The 18,563-nt window shown below is 28.9% G+C and overlaps 3 protein-coding genes and 1 non-coding gene across 12 annotated transcripts; 3 read left to right on the top strand and 1 right to left on the bottom strand.

Annotated features, from left to right (window-relative positions):
* Window positions 1-2,554: 2,554 nt before the first annotated feature.
* On the top strand, window positions 2,555-6,107 carry LOC129606291 (protein lin-54 homolog). Of its 3 annotated transcripts, none has more exons than XM_055516529.1 (5): window positions 2,555-2,879; window positions 3,153-3,533; window positions 3,587-5,015; window positions 5,301-5,443; window positions 5,501-6,107. In XM_055516529.1, exons 1-5 carry the CDS (start codon window positions 2,870-2,872, stop codon window positions 5,926-5,928), a joined length of 2,391 nt encoding a protein of 796 aa, XP_055372504.1. In that variant the 5' UTR covers window positions 2,555-2,869; the 3' UTR covers window positions 5,929-6,107. The 3 variants fall into 3 exon arrangements, with proteins under 3 accessions (XP_055372504.1, XP_055372505.1, XP_055372507.1); XM_055516530.1 differs by lacking the exon at window positions 2,555-2,879 and adding an exon at window positions 2,983-3,077; XM_055516532.1 differs by lacking the exon at window positions 2,555-2,879 and adding an exon at window positions 2,997-3,063.
* Window positions 6,108-6,287: 180 nt separating this feature from the next.
* Window positions 6,288-8,722, bottom strand: LOC129606319 (general transcription and DNA repair factor IIH helicase subunit XPD). The gene has a single exon (XM_055516581.1). It carries the CDS (start codon window positions 8,649-8,651, stop codon window positions 6,339-6,341), a length of 2,313 nt encoding a protein of 770 aa, XP_055372556.1. The 5' UTR covers window positions 8,652-8,722; the 3' UTR covers window positions 6,288-6,338.
* An 810-nt stretch (window positions 8,723-9,532) lies between these two features.
* On the top strand, window positions 9,533-18,488 carry LOC129606535 (H/ACA ribonucleoprotein complex subunit 4). 7 transcript variants are annotated; one of them, XM_055516894.1, is made up of 18 exons: window positions 9,533-9,653; window positions 9,710-10,072; window positions 10,952-11,203; window positions 11,427-11,701; window positions 11,807-12,208; window positions 12,289-12,993; window positions 13,176-13,479; window positions 13,717-13,789; window positions 14,004-14,049; window positions 14,269-14,310; window positions 14,742-14,832; window positions 15,357-15,402; window positions 15,609-15,649; window positions 16,082-16,172; window positions 16,699-16,744; window positions 16,953-16,994; window positions 17,736-17,799; window positions 18,309-18,488. In XM_055516894.1, exons 1-6 carry the CDS (start codon window positions 9,644-9,646, stop codon window positions 12,541-12,543), a joined length of 1,557 nt encoding a protein of 518 aa, XP_055372869.1. In that variant the 5' UTR covers window positions 9,533-9,643; the 3' UTR covers window positions 12,544-12,993; window positions 13,176-13,479; window positions 13,717-13,789; window positions 14,004-14,049; window positions 14,269-14,310; window positions 14,742-14,832; window positions 15,357-15,402; window positions 15,609-15,649; window positions 16,082-16,172; window positions 16,699-16,744; window positions 16,953-16,994; window positions 17,736-17,799; window positions 18,309-18,488. The 7 variants fall into 7 exon arrangements, with proteins under 7 accessions (XP_055372869.1, XP_055372868.1, XP_055372870.1 ...); XM_055516893.1 differs by having other exon boundaries at window positions 13,176-13,290; XM_055516895.1 differs by lacking the exon at window positions 13,176-13,479.
* LOC129606548 (small nucleolar RNA snoR639/H1) lies at window positions 10,105-10,238 on the top strand. The gene has a single exon (XR_008696768.1). It is a non-coding gene; the product is annotated as a small nucleolar RNA snoR639/H1 (small nucleolar RNA).
* Window positions 18,489-18,563: the final 75 nt, after the last annotated feature.

Raw genomic sequence — 18,563 nt, forward strand, 5'->3', positions numbered from 1 at the left:
AAATGAGAGAAAACAAAATAGATAATATAGATAAATAAAGACGAGAAAGAAAGACAAGAACAAAAAAAACCCAAATATTACTACAAATTTAAATTACACACAAGTCTAGATCTATCACTAATAGCAAGATTAAATACCAAAGAATTAGAATGAACAGAACGCAACATTCTAGTGACCGGTTCATTCCTACCATAATCAGTAGAGTGATAGCGAACATTGTACAACTTAACAGACCTAAGATTCCTTACGTTATACCCAATAGAAACCTGCCCTAACAAAGAAGGAGCCACAATGTCCCCCGATACGAGCAAATGGATAAACACTGTGTCAGCGACAACCCTACGCGCCTTCAAGGACTGCAAATCGATCAACATCAACCTTGTCTCTTACTGCGGTAATCTAAAAGGATCAGCACTAAAATCCAGCCTGCGATCAAGCATAACCCCAAGATCACACCGATAAGGCAATAATCATTCCGGACAACAGAAGAATCTCTCCTCCGCGAAAAGCTCATGATCCGACACTTACCAACGTTTAGTTCCAGGCCGTTTACCCGACACCAATCCCATAAACCATCCAAATCCCTCTGCAACAATAGACAATTGACCTCGTTAGTCGCGGCTATAAAAGTATGGGACCCAAATGGCAACCCTGCGGAACACCCGACCCGGCACAGTACATATAAGACAGAGCAGAACAGAAAGAAACCTGATAAAACCTGCAAGTCAAATAAGAATAGACCAACATCAAGCTACGGAGAGAAAAGCCCACGCCAGTTAACTTTCTTGGAATAAACACCAACGATAGGTAAATAAAGAAATGAGAGGACCAACAAGGCCACTAGCACACCTAGATAACATCACACCCGGAATCCCATCATGACCAGGAGGCTGGCCACCACTCAACCTCTGGCCCGCAGAACACAATTAGCCCCAGCACAATATCATTCAATACCATCAAGAACAAAACTATCAACAGGCGCACCACCAATTTTCGCAAATGCAGTAAAATTCGGAGACAAACCCCCTTCCCGGTCGCGACAGCAAAACCAATCATCCCGACAGAAAGCAAAAAGATAAAGCAAAATTACTGCCGATCCAGCTGCAAGCCAAACACCACTAATCTGCTGCACGTCACACGAACCAATAAAATTCATCATCATCTGAGAAAACCCACTCAAAACCAGACAACACAAAACTATCTAAAGAATTCATATTATCAAAAACGGACGCAATCTGGGCAGACAACTACTTATAAGGCATAGCCTTACGACCAGCAACCAAACTAGAGGTACAGTAACAACCCACACCACTCTTCTTGCACACATCGTCAAACGAAAGAGACACAAGCTCAGACAGGAACGTCGACCTTACGGCAAAGAGAACCCCACCACCCCTCGAACCTACAGTTTCCAGCCTATTCGCCGAAAACACTTGAAAATGAGACGAAAAAAGCTCCCCTCTAAAAAACCCACTATTAAGCCACGTCTCAGTGAGGGCCACGACATGATGCGCACTAGACTGCGACAGCAAAAACACATCCCTAGTTTTATTACGAAGACCCCTCACATTCTAATAAAATATAGACACTAAATCCCCTCAATTCGGCAACAAACTCCCAACTAGTTTTTTTAGGTCAGCCCGCACCCCAGATCCCGCTAATCTGCGACTTAAACGCCTGTACTCAAATTTCCTGACAAGACAACCCTCGAGCCAATTCCATAATACGCATAATGCCCTGCCGCCATCTGTGTAACTTTTACCCCGCACGACCCCAATCCCAGTACACTAGCAACGTGAAAAAGACACTTCACCCGGCTCAGTGTCTGGAGCCAACCATGACACAAAGCCAATCCTACTTTTAGGAACCGACAACAATGGACGATGCAACTTTGGCAACCTATACAAAAAAAAAAAAAACTTTAAAACTTTGCAATAAACAGCTGACAACCTCTTAATTTTATTTTTTATTCCTATCAAAAAGTGTGATACAAATAGGATAAAACTCTATTTTGAAATCTCTACCTCGTAATTCTCATTTTGCTTGATAAATGTTTATACATCAAATTTTTATCAAATTTTCATTCAATCAAGCTAAGTCGTGAAACTTTGCTTGATGTGCAAACGCTATCTAAAAGAAGCGTAGGAAAGAAAAAACACAATAAAAATAATTAGCAATAAAAATAACAATAAAAAATCTGCTAGTCTTTTTTTGTACCTAAAACAAAAATTTTTTTTCATTGAAGAATTTTTTCTGCTACAGTATTTTTAATTTATCAGAAAAGTCAAAAATATATCGTTTTTTTCTTCTATTATAAATTTGTCGCTAGAAATCACTAAATTTTTTGTAAAAAAATATTTTAAAAAACCTTAAGTCTAATTGTGTTGTCATTCGTCCTGTACAGTGCCAGATGAACGTTTGAATAACGTTTTTAGGTACTCTGTCTTCGCGTCGACTGTAAACAAGTCCCACTTTTGACGATTGGCAAGTTCCAAAATTGTGACAGTCATGCACGCCAACCTAGCAAAACACGAAATATTTTCATTTTTATATTTTATAAAAGCCCTCCTAAAATGAATATTTACTTTTTTTCCAAGTAAATTTTATTCTTAAAATATTAAAGGAGCTAGCAAGAATGTAAGGCGCAAAGTTTAATTGTCTAATTTGATTAAAATTTGAAAAAGTGTCTTAAATTATTGACAAACTTTAAAAAAAGTTAAAATATTCAAACTAGAATAGAATAATATAAAGTGACATTTCTGAAATAAAGATGGTGGGCGCGTGATTTTTCATAGAAAAATTTTGACATTAGTGTAATATAACAAAAAAAAAATACGTATTCTAATATTTTTAATCAAGAAAATTTAAGATGAATAAAGGTATGTCGATTTATCAAAGTATATCTATAAGCAAGAATGGCTCAATAAGTTTATTATAACAAATTTGTTTCTTCAGTTTTCCAAAAAAAAAAAAAAAAATAAATTCAAATTTTCGCGGTTTAAGATGCAAATACAAAATTTGTTATTAAGCAGAAATTTTAAAAAAATTTGAAAGTTTAAAAAGGTTTATATGTTTTGGTAGTGTTTCATATTATCCTTTTAAATATTTTAATTAACTGAATAACAATTTTATGATTTTTATTTTAATTTTAGAAGACGGGAATCTTTTAAATGATCCAGAATTAAGCCTGGCAGAATCATTAAATAACAGCATTAAAAATATAACTGGCTTAAAAGAAAGTGTGAATGTTAGTGATATAAAGGAGGCAGCGATAAGCAATACAAATGAAAATTCAAATATTATTATTAGGTCGGATACAAAAGATGTGAATACAACAGTAATGGGACAAAACAAAACAATACCAGAAAAAAACGCAATAGTCACTAGTAATACAATTAAAATTGGTAATCAAATTAAATTACCAACGAAGCAAATATCAGGTACAATAGCAAAAGATCGCGTGACAGGACAATACATTCTGATTCAACCAGGAGGTGGTTCTGCCGTTCCAGTACGATTAGCTTCAAATAATAGTAAATATTAAATTATGTGTAGTTAGTTTTTTTATTATAAGAAAATATTTCAGATAATACAACTAAGCAAGTTGCGGTTCAAGTTATTAGAAAAAGTGATGGAACCATAGTACCCATAAAATCTAATAAGCAAATAAATTTAAGTAATGTTAATATAGCAGGAAAAAAAATTTTGACAACGGGTGGTGGCCAGACAGTTTTATTAAATAAAAGTGCTTCCATTACTGGAAGCACTACCACAACCACGGTCATGAAATCTCCGGCATCGGCAATAGTTTCAGACCAAGTTCAAAAACAACATATAATGAGAGCCGTACCAATTTCAGGAGATAAATCTAAATATTTAACTAATTCATCGACAATTGTGAATATTGGCAATAAACTTGTGGTTAGAACTGACAGCAATAAAAAATCGGAAGATACAGTAGGAACACCATCGATACAAAAATTAAATTCGCATAAATTTATAAAACTATCACCGTCTACATCAACTGGATCGGGAAATGTGCAAACATTACAATTATCTAGTAAATCTGGTGGACCAGTACAATATGTTCGTGTACTGAACGCGGGCGTGAACAAAGAGAGTTTAAGCCCAACCAAAGTTTTTGTAAAAAATCAAGATGGCCATATGCGCATGGTAACAAGAGTAAATCAACAACCACTTTTGGATGGAAAAACAATAATTGTGAAAGAAAATCCAAATAAATTGACACAAGAACAGTTAAATCAACATAAATTAATTACCGTACCTACATTAAAGAAAATCAATGAAAGCTCTTTAATTTCTGCAAGTAGTAAAATTATAACAGTAAAAAAAGAGGAGGTGGAACAATTAAATGCAAGATTAAAGCAGAAGAGTTCAATATCTTCAGCCTCGTCACTTCAGCCAAACATTGTTCAAAAACCAAGAATTTTAAATAATCTAGGACGACTCGCTGGGAATTTAAGTGTAAGCAGTTGCAGTAGTAATTTTAGCAATCAGCAGAAACAGCATATATTGTATAAGAAAGACCAAATAAGTGGAATTGTGTCATCAACAAATTTAAATAGACCCGCTGTACCAAATATTAAAATCTCGCCTAAGAAACTAGTTCCGATTACAGGATCTCATACTATTATAAAGGGTTCAGAATCATCTCAGAAACTTTACAGCGTTTTGAAACCAAGTTCGCAGAATATTCAAGAGAAAGTTGTAAATAGTACTACCTCATCTGCTCCAGCGCAGCTTCCATCGAGTTTGCCACAACCTTATTCTGGATCAAGAACTCGTTCACCTAGTCCCAGCAACGACGGTGGACTAAGACGAAAACATTGCAATTGTACAAAATCTCAATGTTTAAAATTATATTGTGACTGTTTTGCAAACGGCGAATTTTGTCAGGACTGCAATTGTAAAGAATGTTTCAACAATTTAGAATATGAAGATGAAAGGCAAAAAGCAATAAAAATGTGTCTTGAAAGAAACCCAGCTGCTTTCAAGTAAGCTAGTTTTAGTATATTTTTATTAAATCTACATACACAGATATTTTGAAAATATTTTTCAATTTAATGCAAAATGTAATCTAGTCATCATGACGATTCTCCAGTGTCATAGCAACACAAAAATTGGAAAGGCCTAAAGCTATCTTGTTTTGTATTGCTTTAGACTTGCTTTAATTTAATATTAATATATTCATAAATAGCTATAGCGCAAATATTATGTAAAATAATTGAATGTTGAAAAATTCGTTACTTCTATTTTTTTAATGAATTTTTTTTTTTCAGGCCTAAAATAACAAAAGCCCGCGATCATAATGATCTGCGCTTGCATAATAAAGGGTGTAATTGTAAACGATCAGGTTGTTTAAAAAATTATTGTGAATGCTATGAAGCAAAAATTGCATGTTCATCTAATTGTAAATGCATTGGTAATATCTCCTAAATTTAAAACATTATAAATTTTAAAATCAAATATATTTCTCTAGGTTGCCGGAACGTGGAAGATCGAGCTGGTATAGATATAACTAGTGTAACAAAAAATTCAAAACCTTTTAGCCGTGGTGTTGCTTTGAAACGGCCTCTCGATGATATTGGCGGTGGTGGATTAAGTATTCATAATTCTGCAAATGCACTTGGAAGTAAAGCTCCCAACGTAATTGGGAGCAACAACACCACATATAACGATACTTTATCGGCTTTAACCCAAACGGGAAATGGACCCCCAGCAAAGCAAGCTTATAATTTTATAACACAAGATGTTGTTGATGCTACCATACAATGTATGATAGCTCAAGCTGATGAATGTCAAAAAGGGGAAGTTTCGGCGAAAACAACCGAACGTATGATTTTAGAGGAATTGGGCCGATGTCTAGTTGAAATAATTGACTTTTCTATTAAAAATTTTGATAACTAAATAAATTTAATTTTCAGTTCAATTGAAAGATAGGAACATAATTGTATGACGTATAAAAATTGCATTATTTTAAATTTTCTTAAAAAAAAAGCACGTAAATGTTGTATTATATAATTCTTGTATCATTATTTTAAAAATTATTTAAGAATTATTTAAATTAAAACTTAGCATTAAAGTTTTATTTAAAAATATAATTAATAGAAATTAATTAACGTTAATTTGTCTATTTTATTTCTGATAATGAATAGGTTCCTTCTGACAAGTGAGTGTGATTGGCATACTTAAATATACAGCTTTAAATTTGAATTTGTACGATGCCTAATAAATTCAATAAATGAAAAGATCTGGAAAAACTTACATACGTTACATATATTTTTTAGTTTTTACATATATTACATACATATGTGAGTTTATTCAATTAAATCGATGATTATAGGTTCTTCCACATTGTCTTTTGATTGTTCTTTTTCTAGTTTTTCTTTTTGTTTTTTTTCTAATTGTTCCAAAGTTAATAAAGAAATACCCAACTGATCTTCTCGTTGAAATGGTTGCGCCATATATTTTAACCACTTTCTTGCTATTTTCATAGCTCCCTCCGTACTCAAATTTATATAGCTATCTTTTAATTGTTCCTGTATCCACTTTGGTAATTTATTTCTTTTATCTGGATGAGCAAACCTTTTATCAGCAAATACCATAATGCCATAATCTGTTTTGCCACGCAAAGCTCTTCCAACGCATTGCGCAGCATGTCTCATAGCATCAAATGTAAGAAAATCATTTTCATGAATTTGAAATTGATCACGTAAATATTCAAGTCGAGCTTTTAAGACATTTGATTGTGTATAAACATAAGGTATTCCGAACATAAGAACAGCACGACCATAATGATGATCAAAATCTACACCTTCTGATACCTTTCCTCTTGCCACTGCTAACAATACTGCTCCGCGACCACAGTCACAAGCTTTTATATAATTCATTAGAGCATAACTAGTTTCAGCGTTATCTTGAGTTTCTATAAATAATAACTTATATTTTAATAACGTGTCAACTATTCCTTGATCATACCATGACGCAACCACTGATTCTAAATATAAATACGAAGTAAAAAAGCATACTACTCCATCTGGTACAATTTTTGCCGTTTCAACTAATAATTGACCATAATTTCGTAAAACTGCTGTATCTTCTCTTGTTTCAAATTTAGATGTTATTGTAACTTGGTCGTTTCCTTTGGATATTATCATTGGAAGAACACATGGTCTCGCTAAAGTCATTGTAAAAGAACACATTCTTACTGGAAGGAAATTTAATATTTTTGGATACATATCCATAGGGGAGAGAGTACCAGATGTAATTACAACAGATTGAAAACGTTTAAATATTGGACTTATGGCTATTGATGAATCTAAACAACTGAAATATAAAACTGGGCTTGAAGCAGAAGGCGCTTTATTATCATTCGGTTCTATTATTATTTTGAACCCTTGAGTGTATGTTGAAACTAATGTTGCAAAATATGTTATAACTACTAGTGCACTTATTTCTCTCATATCCGTTACTTCTAACGTCCTTAATAAGCTTGCTAGTCTCTCAGCACAAAACTGCAGTGTTTTACGATCTACACAAACTTTATTTGAAACATCTTTTAAAAAAGAAGCTGGAGATTCTTGTGTGTCCTGGTGAACCCTTAATCTAGTTTTGATGTACTCAATAACACGGCGAAGGAGTCTCAAAAAATGATCCGCTCGACGAATATTTCCAGGAACAGCGCCATGCAAAATATCCTGCGGTAAGAGTGGGTTGGCTAATATCATATCAGTTTCTCTAGCTATTTTTTCATCCTTTAAACCTTTTACCATCCTGTGGTATTCTTCTGCTAATCTTGTTATGTTATCTTCATCTTGAACACACTTGTCCAAATTATTTAAAGCCGTTGTGCTTTTTTCTATTGTTCGTTTATTGATCTTTACACTCATTGCATCCAAACAAACGTTGTCAATGTTGTGGGCTTCATCAAATACAACTACAGATTCTTTAGCTAATTCTTTCGACACAACACCAGCTATTTTAGGATCCAATAGGTAATGGTAACTATATACAACAATATTTGCATAATTGACAGCACATCTGGCTGTGAAGTACGGACACCAATTTTTATATCTACCAAATTCCTTCAAATCGTCTATGCTATATACTCCAGCCGGTATTATCATTTCTTTTCCTTCTGAAGTGTATCCTTCATAATACTGACATAATGGTACACTACTATCATTCTCATGCCGTAGTCTAACATAACTAGCTGTTAAACCATGACATCTTGCATCTACAGATTCACCTTCAAGTTCTTTATTAACTTCTGGATGGATGCATAAATTTTTCCGTGAACTCAAAACCAACGCAATCACATCTTCTATTCTATTACTTCCATGTCTCCTATAGTAGCATATTAAATTTTTCAATTCTGCTATAACTTTTTCTATTTCGGGCACCGTTCGAGAACAATATATCAATTTCCTTACTTCATCTGGATTATTTATCATATATGCAACAATCAGAGATAATAACGTTACTGTTTTGCCGGTCCCCGATGGCATTTCTAAAACACAATGCCCTTTAGCATCAAGTGCTTTTTTCAGCTCCAGCATATATGAATATTGTTCCGGATATATGTATTCATATGGAAAAAGAACTTTTAGTCCATCTATATTTAAAATCATTTTTATTTGATATTCTAAAGTTTTATTTTAAATAATATTTGTGTCGTATCTCCTAACCGAAACCAAAGTTGCTATGAATTTTGTTATTATTAAACGTCAGTGTCAACATCAAATTTCATTTGAAATTATTCAGTACAATATAACTATGTATGTTAAAGCATGGCCTAATAAATTAACTAAACATTGATAAAGAGATTCCACATTGCGTTGCGAATGCTTTAAACATTGACCATTTTAACATAAAAAAACTAGCTTTAACAGTTTTGTTTAAAAAAAATGTTGGTAAATTTATATTTTTTAGGTACGAAAAGTTTTATTTCTTCCAACGATAAAATTTTTGACAAAATTTTTGATAAAATTTTATCATAATCATAAATAAAGCTTATGATAAAAGAACCTTTGTGGAAGATCAATTAACCAAGAGTTAATAATATACTTCGTCTCGTGAGGTTTTTTTGTCATCAAGAATTATTGTATTTTTGGATAAGTCTTATTAATTTTAAAATATACTTTGACGTTGTCAAAAAATAACTCAGTTATTTTTCATTCAAGTTATTTTAAAACTAGACATGGGATATTTTATTAAAATTTAACTCAGTTATTTTTTAATATCGTGTTGGAGCCTATTATTTTTCGGAGACAAGTATGTACATTGTACATCATAATAATTATAGTGTGGTTTTTATTCCAGCTATATTTAATATAAAAAGATAATTAAAGTGCCAAAGTAAGAATTGCATAGGTATAAATCGGAGTAAATATGTATAAAAATATAACACTTTTTTTAGTAAAAGATTTGCGGAAAATGTAATAGTAGAATTTTTACCACGTGATAAAACAGCGGAAGGCGGCTTTATTTTTTATTTTTGTCATTCATATCCCTTTTTTAAAGAGTAAGATTACTGACTATCGCATCCACATAGCAGTTAGCTGAAGATAAAGTTAAGTTTATTAAAAAGCAGAAAATATTAAAAAATATAAAAATATAAAGTATGGAAATAGGTAATTTATAACGTTAAATATAATTTGAAATTTGATTAAAATTACTCGATTTACAGAAATTAAAAAAGAAAAGAAGAAAAAAAAAATTAAGGAAGAACCGCTTGATGATTTAGGTGAAATTCAAAAAAGCGGAGACTTTCAAATAAAACCATCGGAAGCAATTTCAAAATTAGATACATCTCAATGGCCACTATTGTTAAAAAACTTTGATAGACTTAATGTTCGGACAAACCATTATACACCTTTACCTTTTGGCTCATCCCCATTGAATAGAAATATTAAAGAGTATGTGAAATCTGGATTCATTAATCTAGATAAACCATCAAATCCTAGTTCACATGAAGTTGTAGCTTGGATCAAAAGAATATTGAAAGTTGAAAAGACAGGGCATTCGGGCACATTGGACCCTAAGGTTACAGGTAGGTAACTAACCTCAAAATAAAAACGTGTTACCCCATGATTTAAGCCGACGCTCTAGCAATTCCCATGGCTGTAAGCGTGGTCCAGATTGGGAACATAAATTCTATCTTGATTGTGTAAACTAATTTTATTTAATTAAAGTTAGTTAAGGTTTATTACAAGACACATTTAAGTTTTTATTTAGATGTTAATCTAGTAATGGCTACCTGCATAGAATCTACTTAGGAATGCTACGCTACCTCTATCAATTATTTGCTTGCACACTATATACTCATTCGTCTAATTGTATTATGACGCGTTGATTTATTATTTAAAAAAAAAAATTTAAAAATGATTATTTAGGTTTACCTATCTACACATTTTTTTTTGCTTACATTTGCAAGTGACTACAAGTTGTTTTACAAGATTATTTTGCATTAAACCTGTAAATTTAGTAATATTAATATATTACTGATCAAAATTAATGCTATATTAATTTTGCTGGAAAACAGTAAAATGTTTCTCATAACATTTATGCTACCTGTTCAGCAAAACATAAAAACGTGTTATGGAAGTTATGTAGTGACATATATTTTTTCAGGACATATAGGACATATATTTTTTCAGGACAAAAATTCAAGCCTCAAGAAAGGATTTAAAAGAGTATAGTTTAAATTTTTTGCTGCTGAAAGAAAGAAAACTAAAAATTAACTTTATTTTTTATTTTCTTTATCAAGTAAAATAAGTTTTTATAAATTAAAACAGTAGTCTAAAAAAGGTTCTTTTTCAATATGTCATTGCTTTGGTGTATTTTAATTTTTTTCTTGTGAATTCATTAATATGAATTTCAATAATATATACATATGTACATAAATACTGAAATTTAAATTTTTTTGCAGGATGCTTAATTGTTTGTATTGATCGTGCTACTCGGCTTGTTAAATCTCAACAGAGCGCTGGTAAAGAATATGTTGCTGTTTTTAAACTTCATTCGCAGGTCGACTCACTTTTAAAAATTAAACAAGGGCTAGAAAAATTAAGAGGTGCTCTTTTCCAAAGGCCACCATTAATTTCAGCTGTTAAAAGAGAATTAAGAGTCAGAACAATTTATGACAGTAAAATATGTGATTACGATGAACAGCGAAATATGGGTATGTTTTTTCATATAAATTTACTGAAAATAAGCAAAATAGATCAAACTTAAATTTTTTTTAATTTAAAATTTAAGTTTTTTCACAAAATCAGAAAAATTGCTAGAGCACCCAAAAATTTATTTTATTTTTGTTTTTCTTATTTTTCCCCCTCCCTATTTTTACACATCCTTTCATTACGAATCCTACTTTCTAAAATAAAAAATACTGCTGCATACTAAAGGTGTATTTTGGGTTAGTTGTGAAGCAGGCTCATATATTCGCACACTATGTGTGCATTTGGGTCTTGTACTTGGTGTTGGTGGACAGATGTTAGAACTTAGACGTGTAAGATCAGGTATTCAAACTGAGAGAGATGAAATGGTAACAATGCATGATGTACTTGATGCGCAATATTTGTACGAAAATCATAAAGATGAATCAATGTTAAGACGAGTAATAAAGCCATTGGAGGGACTTTTAACTGGGCATAAAAGAATCATAATGAAAGACAGTTCGGTTTGTAATTACATTCTAACAAAAAAATTTTGGCATTCCAAAATTTAATTATATTTAATTTGGCATTCCATTTTAAAATAACTTGAACTTTTTTTTCTAACTTAGGTAAATGCAGTTTGTTATGGTGCCAAAATAATGTTACCTGGAGTGCTGAGATACGAGGATGGCATTGAAATAGACCAAGAAATTGTTATAGTTACTACAAAAGGAGAAGCTATTGCTTTAGCTATTGCTTTAATGACAACTTCTACAATGGCATCTTGTGATCATGGTGTGGTCGCAAAAATTAAACGTGTTATAATGGAACGTGACGTTTATCCCAGGAAGTGGGGATTGGGTCCAAAAGCATCAGCGAAGAAAGCTTTGATTGCTGCCGGTAAATTAGATAAGTATGGTAGACCAAATGAAAACACACCTAAAGAATGGTTAACTGGATATGTTGATTATAATAAGTCACAAAAGGAGCGAACAAGTGAACCATCAATAGAAAATGAAAAGCAAAAAAAAGTAATTTTTCAATTAACTTAATGTCAATTAATGTATGTATTTAAAGCAAAAATATTGAAACACTACTTAATTTTTTTTAGCGTAAGTTAAGTGAGGGAAGTAATGCAGTTAACGCAGATTCAACTTTGGATTCAACAATGCTAAGTTCAGTTGACATCTCTGAAAAGAAAAAGAAAAAGAAACGTAAAAAGGATCAAGATGATAATGAAAAAGAAGGAGAAATTTCTAATATAGCTGATAGTAGTTTGGTAGAGGAATTGGAAAATGGTGAAAAGAAAGAGAAAAAGAAAAAGAAGAAAAAGAATAAAGAAAAGGATAAGGAAGAAGATGAATGATTTTATTTTAAAAATCTTCATGCGCAAATTGCATTTAAGTTTCAGTACAAGATCAACAATGCAAAATTAATAGACCTTAAAATATAAGTTACCAAAATAAATACTTTTAGATCGCAAAAATATAACTTAAGAAAATCATTAAGAAATTTGAAATTTATTTCTTAAGTCAACTTTATTTTATATAAGATAACATGGATTTTTTGTTTTTACATATACTTGATTATTGTATTAAAGTAATTTTTATATTTAAGTTGTAAAAAAATGAGAAACAAACCTATTCATATTTGTTAATACTTAAATTTATAGAATATAAAATAGAAAATAGCTATGTATGTCTATTTTAATAATATGTATTTTCTTTGAATTCTAATTTTACGATAAAAAACTTAATTTTCCAGAATAGTTTCAGTATTTCAAAAAATCAAACGAAATTGCTTTTATGTTAATAAGGTGAGTGTAATCATTTTTTTCTTTATACTAAAATGATGTTTTATTTATTTTTCGTCGCTGAATTGCGAATATGTTTGAAAAATCAGTACTGATATTGTTATATTAAAATAATTTTATTTTTCTTTAATACCTTTACAAGATGAAATTTTTTTAATTCGATTTTTTTTTTTTTTTTTTATTAGCTTTGGCGCATGGTCTATTTGATTTGAAAAAGTATTAAAGCCGAAAAATGTTATTTTGAATTAAGTACTCACAATCAATGTTTACAAGCAAATTTAAAGCAAAATTTAACTTTAGGTACTGCTATTATTTTTTTTAAGAGCTAATTCTATATTTCGTTTACGCTGCAATGTATTGTTTTTAAATGCGGCAGCCAGACGACATAAATTAAGCGATATTCAAAGAGTCAAATACATACATAAAATATTATAATACATAAAATAATATAATATAATACGGAACTTACCAATTTCAGTCTATTTTCTAGTAATTTTAACTTTTTAATAGTTCTTGTAACTTTTATTTAAAATAAGAATTTTTTGAATTTTTTCATCAAAATGTTTTTCTTTTTTTTTTCTAAAATTTCGAACATAAAATGGTGTAAAACTCTTCAAACTATTACAGAGAAAACAAAAATTAATATGTAGTTACAAAATTCATAACATTTCTGTTCAAAATATTTAATTAACAAATCATTCAAAATTAATATTTTGATTTTTTTAGGTTCTACGTTCTGTATTACTGCATACTGTAACCTTCCATTGGGTTAATGTTTGGGAAATAATTTTTATACTAGGTAAATAAAAAATATTTTAAAATTTAAATTATTTGAAAATATAATGATGAGAACTTACCCAGCTCGCTTTGATAAAGCTATGAAGAGAATTTGTTCAATACCAACGCTATATATGGCTGAATATTATATTTTATTATAAAATTTTCATTTTTAAGAAATACATATAATAAATTACATTACTTATGTACATTATCATTTTTTTTCTCAATTTCAGATTTAAAAATAAGAAGCCAAAAGCATTTGTCACAAGTTTTTTCAAGGTAAGAAAAAAAAAGAAAATTTTTAAATAACAAAAATTAGTGATGAAAAATAAGAGGTTGATTATGTGATATGATACATAAAACCGCAACAACGACCAAAATTCTCCAAAATAGGTCCTGCTGAAAAATGTTAAAAAATATGAAAATCTTTATCTTAACTTTTTTAGAAAATTAAAATACTAAATCAGTTTTTTTTTTTTTTTTTTTTTGTTTTTTCAGAAAAGTATAGGAGATGGGGATTTTGTTAACTTACTTGAATAGGTAAGACGAGTTATTAAAATAATTTTGCAACTTAACTAACATTGAAATGATGAATATTTTCGCCCCTATATGATAATTCAGTGATTATAAGGGTTGATAGGTCTTTCTGAATACATAACTGTTTTTTTTTAACTTAAATTAATTTTCAAAAATGAAAAGGCAGAAAAAAATTTCGAAATTTTTATTTTACTTGTGCGGCGGCTACAAAGGATTTTAATACAAAATACTTTTGATACTGTAATATTTTATCCTTCACTTGAAAGTTTTCTAAAAAACACCTAAAATTTACAAATATAAATAAAATTTCGTGAAAACTACATACATATGTATTTTCTTTTTTTTTCAAATATTTAATAAATATTTAAAAAATATTTATTAAATATAATATATAATATTTAATTTTAATATTTTTACAAATTTTTTACTTCTAGATAAAATTCGTATGGCTTAGATGCCTATGCAATTAAAACAAAAATTGGCAACAGACGGAGAAAATAGCGAAAACATAATGCAAGAAAAAAGGTAATTCAAATATATTTTTATTTTTAATAGGAAATTTAAAGAAAATCTTTTTAGTATTTTCTTATATTTAGATAATCAAAAAATGTAAAATCCTTCGTAGTTAAAGGTTCAGTTACTAGGACCAGATATACCCCCCCTAATTAGTTTGTTTATGTTTTTCCATTAAGGATAAATGCATTGCTATTAAATACTCGACTCGGCGAATTTTTTTTGCCATTATAAAGCCTTCCTTATTGCAATAATAGAAAATGAATAGAATTAGATTTTTTTTGCAAATTTGATTATACCACTATCAAAAAATATTTAAAAACAATATGAATCATATGTACGTCAATAAAATTATTAAAATATAGTGATGACAACTTACCCAGCTCGCTTTGATAAAGCTATGAAGAGAATTTGTTCAATACCAACGCTATATATGGCTGAATATTATATTTTATTATAAAATCTTCATTTTTAAGAAATACATATAATAAATTACATTACTTATGTACATTGTCATTTTTTTTTCTCAATTTCAGATTTAAAAATAAGAAGCCAAAAGCATTTGTCACAAGTTTTTACAAGGTAAGAAAAAAAAAGAAAATTTTTAAATAACAAAAATTAGTGATGAAAAATAAGAGGTTGATTATGTGATATGATACATAAAACCGCAACAACGACCAAAATTCTCCAAAATAGGTCCTGCTGAAAAATGTTAAAAAATATGAAAATCTTTATCTTAACTTTTTTAGAAAATTGAAATACTAAACCAGTTTTTTTTTTTTTTTCAGAAAAGTATAGGAGATGGGGATTTTATAACTTACTTGAATAGGTAAGACAAGTTTTAAAATAATTTTGCAACTTAACTAACATTGAAATGATGAATAATTTCGCCCCTATATGATAATTCAGTGATTATAAGGGTTGATAGGTCTTTCTGAATACATAACTGTTTTTTTTTTTAATTTAAATTAATTTTCAAAAATGAAAAGGCAGAAAAAAATTTCGAAATTTTTATTTTACTTGTGCGGCGGCTACAAAGGATTTTAATACAAAATACTTTTGATACTGTAATATTTTATCCTTCACTTGAAAGTTTTCTAAAAAACACCCAAAATTTACAAATATAAATAAAATTTCGTGAAAACTACATACATATGTATTTTCTTTTTTTTTCAAATATTTAATAAATATTTAAAAAATATTTATTAAATATAATATATAATATTTAATTTTAATATTTTTACAAATTTTTTACTTCTAGATAAAATTCGTATGGCTTAGATGCCTATGCAATTAAAACAAAAATTGGGAACAGACGGAGAAAATAGCGAAAACATAATGCAAGAAAAAAGGTAATTCAAATATATTTTTATTTTTAATAGGAAATTTAAAGAAAATCTTTTTAGTATTTTCTTATATTTAGATAATCAAAAAATGTAAAATCCTTCGTAGTTAAAGGTTCAGTTACTAGGACCAGATATACCCCCCCCCTATTTAGTTTGTTTATGTTTTTCCATTAAGGATAAATGCATTGCTATTAAATACTCGACTCGGCGAATTTTTTTTGCCATCACAAAGCCTTCCTTACTGCAATAATAGAAAATGAATAGAATTAGATTTTTTTTGCAAATTTGATTATACCACTATCAAAAAATATTTAAAAACAATATGAATCATATGTACGTCAATAAAATTATTAAAATATAGTGATGACAACTTACCCAGCTCGCTTTGATAAAGCTATGAAGAGAATTTGTTCAATACCAACGCTATATATGGCTGAATATTATATTTTATTATAAAATCTTCATTTTTAAGAAATACATATAATAAATTACATTACTTATGTACATTGTCATTTTTTTTTCTCAATTTCAGATTTAAAAATAAGAAGCCAAAAGCATTTGTCACAAGTTTTTACAAGGTAAGAAAAAAAAAGAAAATTTTTAAATAACAAAAATTAGTGATGAAAAATAAGAGGTTGATTATGTGGTATGATACATAAAACCGCAACAACGACCAAAATTCTCCAAAATAGGTCCTGCTGAAAAATGTTAAAAAATATGAAAATCTTTATCTTAACTTTTTTAGAAAATTAAAATACCAAATCAGTTTTTTTTTTGTTTTTTCAGAAAAGTATAGGAGATGGGGATCTTGTTAACTTACTTGAATAGGTAAGACGAGTTATTAAAATACTTTTGCAACTTAACTAACATTGAAATGATGAATAATTTCGCCCCTATATGAAAATTCAATGATTATAAGGGTTGATAGGTCTTTCTGAATTCAAAACAGAAATCGAAAATTTTTTAATTTTAATTTTATTTAAGATTATAATAATCCATAAAAATATTCATTAAAAAATTAATGGATCAATACTTTTAATAAAATTGAATAAAATATTTGTTGAACATTGTTTGAAAACAATAAATACAACATGCATTGTACACTTATTCTTTTAATCTTTATTAGATTTAATTGTTCAAAAAGAATAAAATTGAGTTATATGTCATACATATGCATTTATGTACATACATTTATCTAAAATGTAAGTTGCGTATATCATCTGTAAAAAAGAAAAACTCAAAATATAAACGGAAATTGTTAGTTTTAAAATGTTCCATAAAAAATTATTAAAAATACAAACCAGCAAAATATTTTGTATTTATTTTTTCCACGCAATTTACATTTATAATTCAAAGAAGTAGAATAGAATGCAATTATGTAGTATTCAGTTATTTACCGATACAATGAAGATGCATACAGCAGATTTGTTTTTAAAAATTTAATTTGGAACACTCATTTTTAAATTCAAATTTCGATCTCTGTACATATTTACTTTTTTCTATGAATTTTATGTTTTATGTACACACATACATTAAAACATTTTATAACGCACTTCAAATTACTTTCAGATAAATTTCATATTGCCGGTGTGAACATACAGCATATACATAATTAAGGATATAAAATGAAAAGGTAATTTTAAAAAATATTTTAAATTTTTCATGTCTTAAAAAATAATCAATGTGGTATTTGTGTTAAATAAAACCAAATTTTATGTATGTACGTAGTAAACAATTTCAATTGTATGCTGTTTCTATAAATGTTTAAGGGACGCTGATTACGGTCTAAAGAAAAGTGAAAAAGCAAAAGTTGTTTTTTGTAATCTAATGAAAAACAATAATTAACTTTTTCATTTGTCCATTAAAAATATCCTCAAAATTTCTTATTTACAATATTATATGCAATATTCTACCACAATTTAAAAGCAATTTCTTTCAAATATCGAGAATTGGTTATTTTTTAAGTATAAAACTATTAAAATACGTTTATTATGATGAATTCGCCCCCAGATTATTGACTCAAAGCACAAGTTAAAATGAATTAAATTTGCGAAGCTTCAAATTCTGATGTTTTCTATAATAAATTATATTTTTTGTAATAAACTAATTTAAGTAGCTAATTTTAGTTTGTTATTTTTTCAGGTAAAATAACTTTTGTTGCTTGTAAATAAACTAGAAACATGGTTCAATTATATATACTCGTATAACACACACAAACAGCCGAACATAAAATTTCTGAATTGAATAAACACGTTTTAAATATATACAAACATATATCTAATTTTTTTATTGAATAAAGTTATATATATTTTTCAAATCACAGATTTGTTTTTTTTTTTTATTTATAATTAATTGTAATATTTTATAATTTACTCATTCTTAATTCAATGTTTACTC

The sequence above is a fragment of the Condylostylus longicornis genome, unplaced genomic scaffold (genome assembly GCF_029603195.1).
Source record: "Condylostylus longicornis isolate FDR11 unplaced genomic scaffold, ASM2960319v2 ptg000018l, whole genome shotgun sequence".
Taxonomy (NCBI): domain Eukaryota; kingdom Metazoa; phylum Arthropoda; class Insecta; order Diptera; family Dolichopodidae; genus Condylostylus; species Condylostylus longicornis.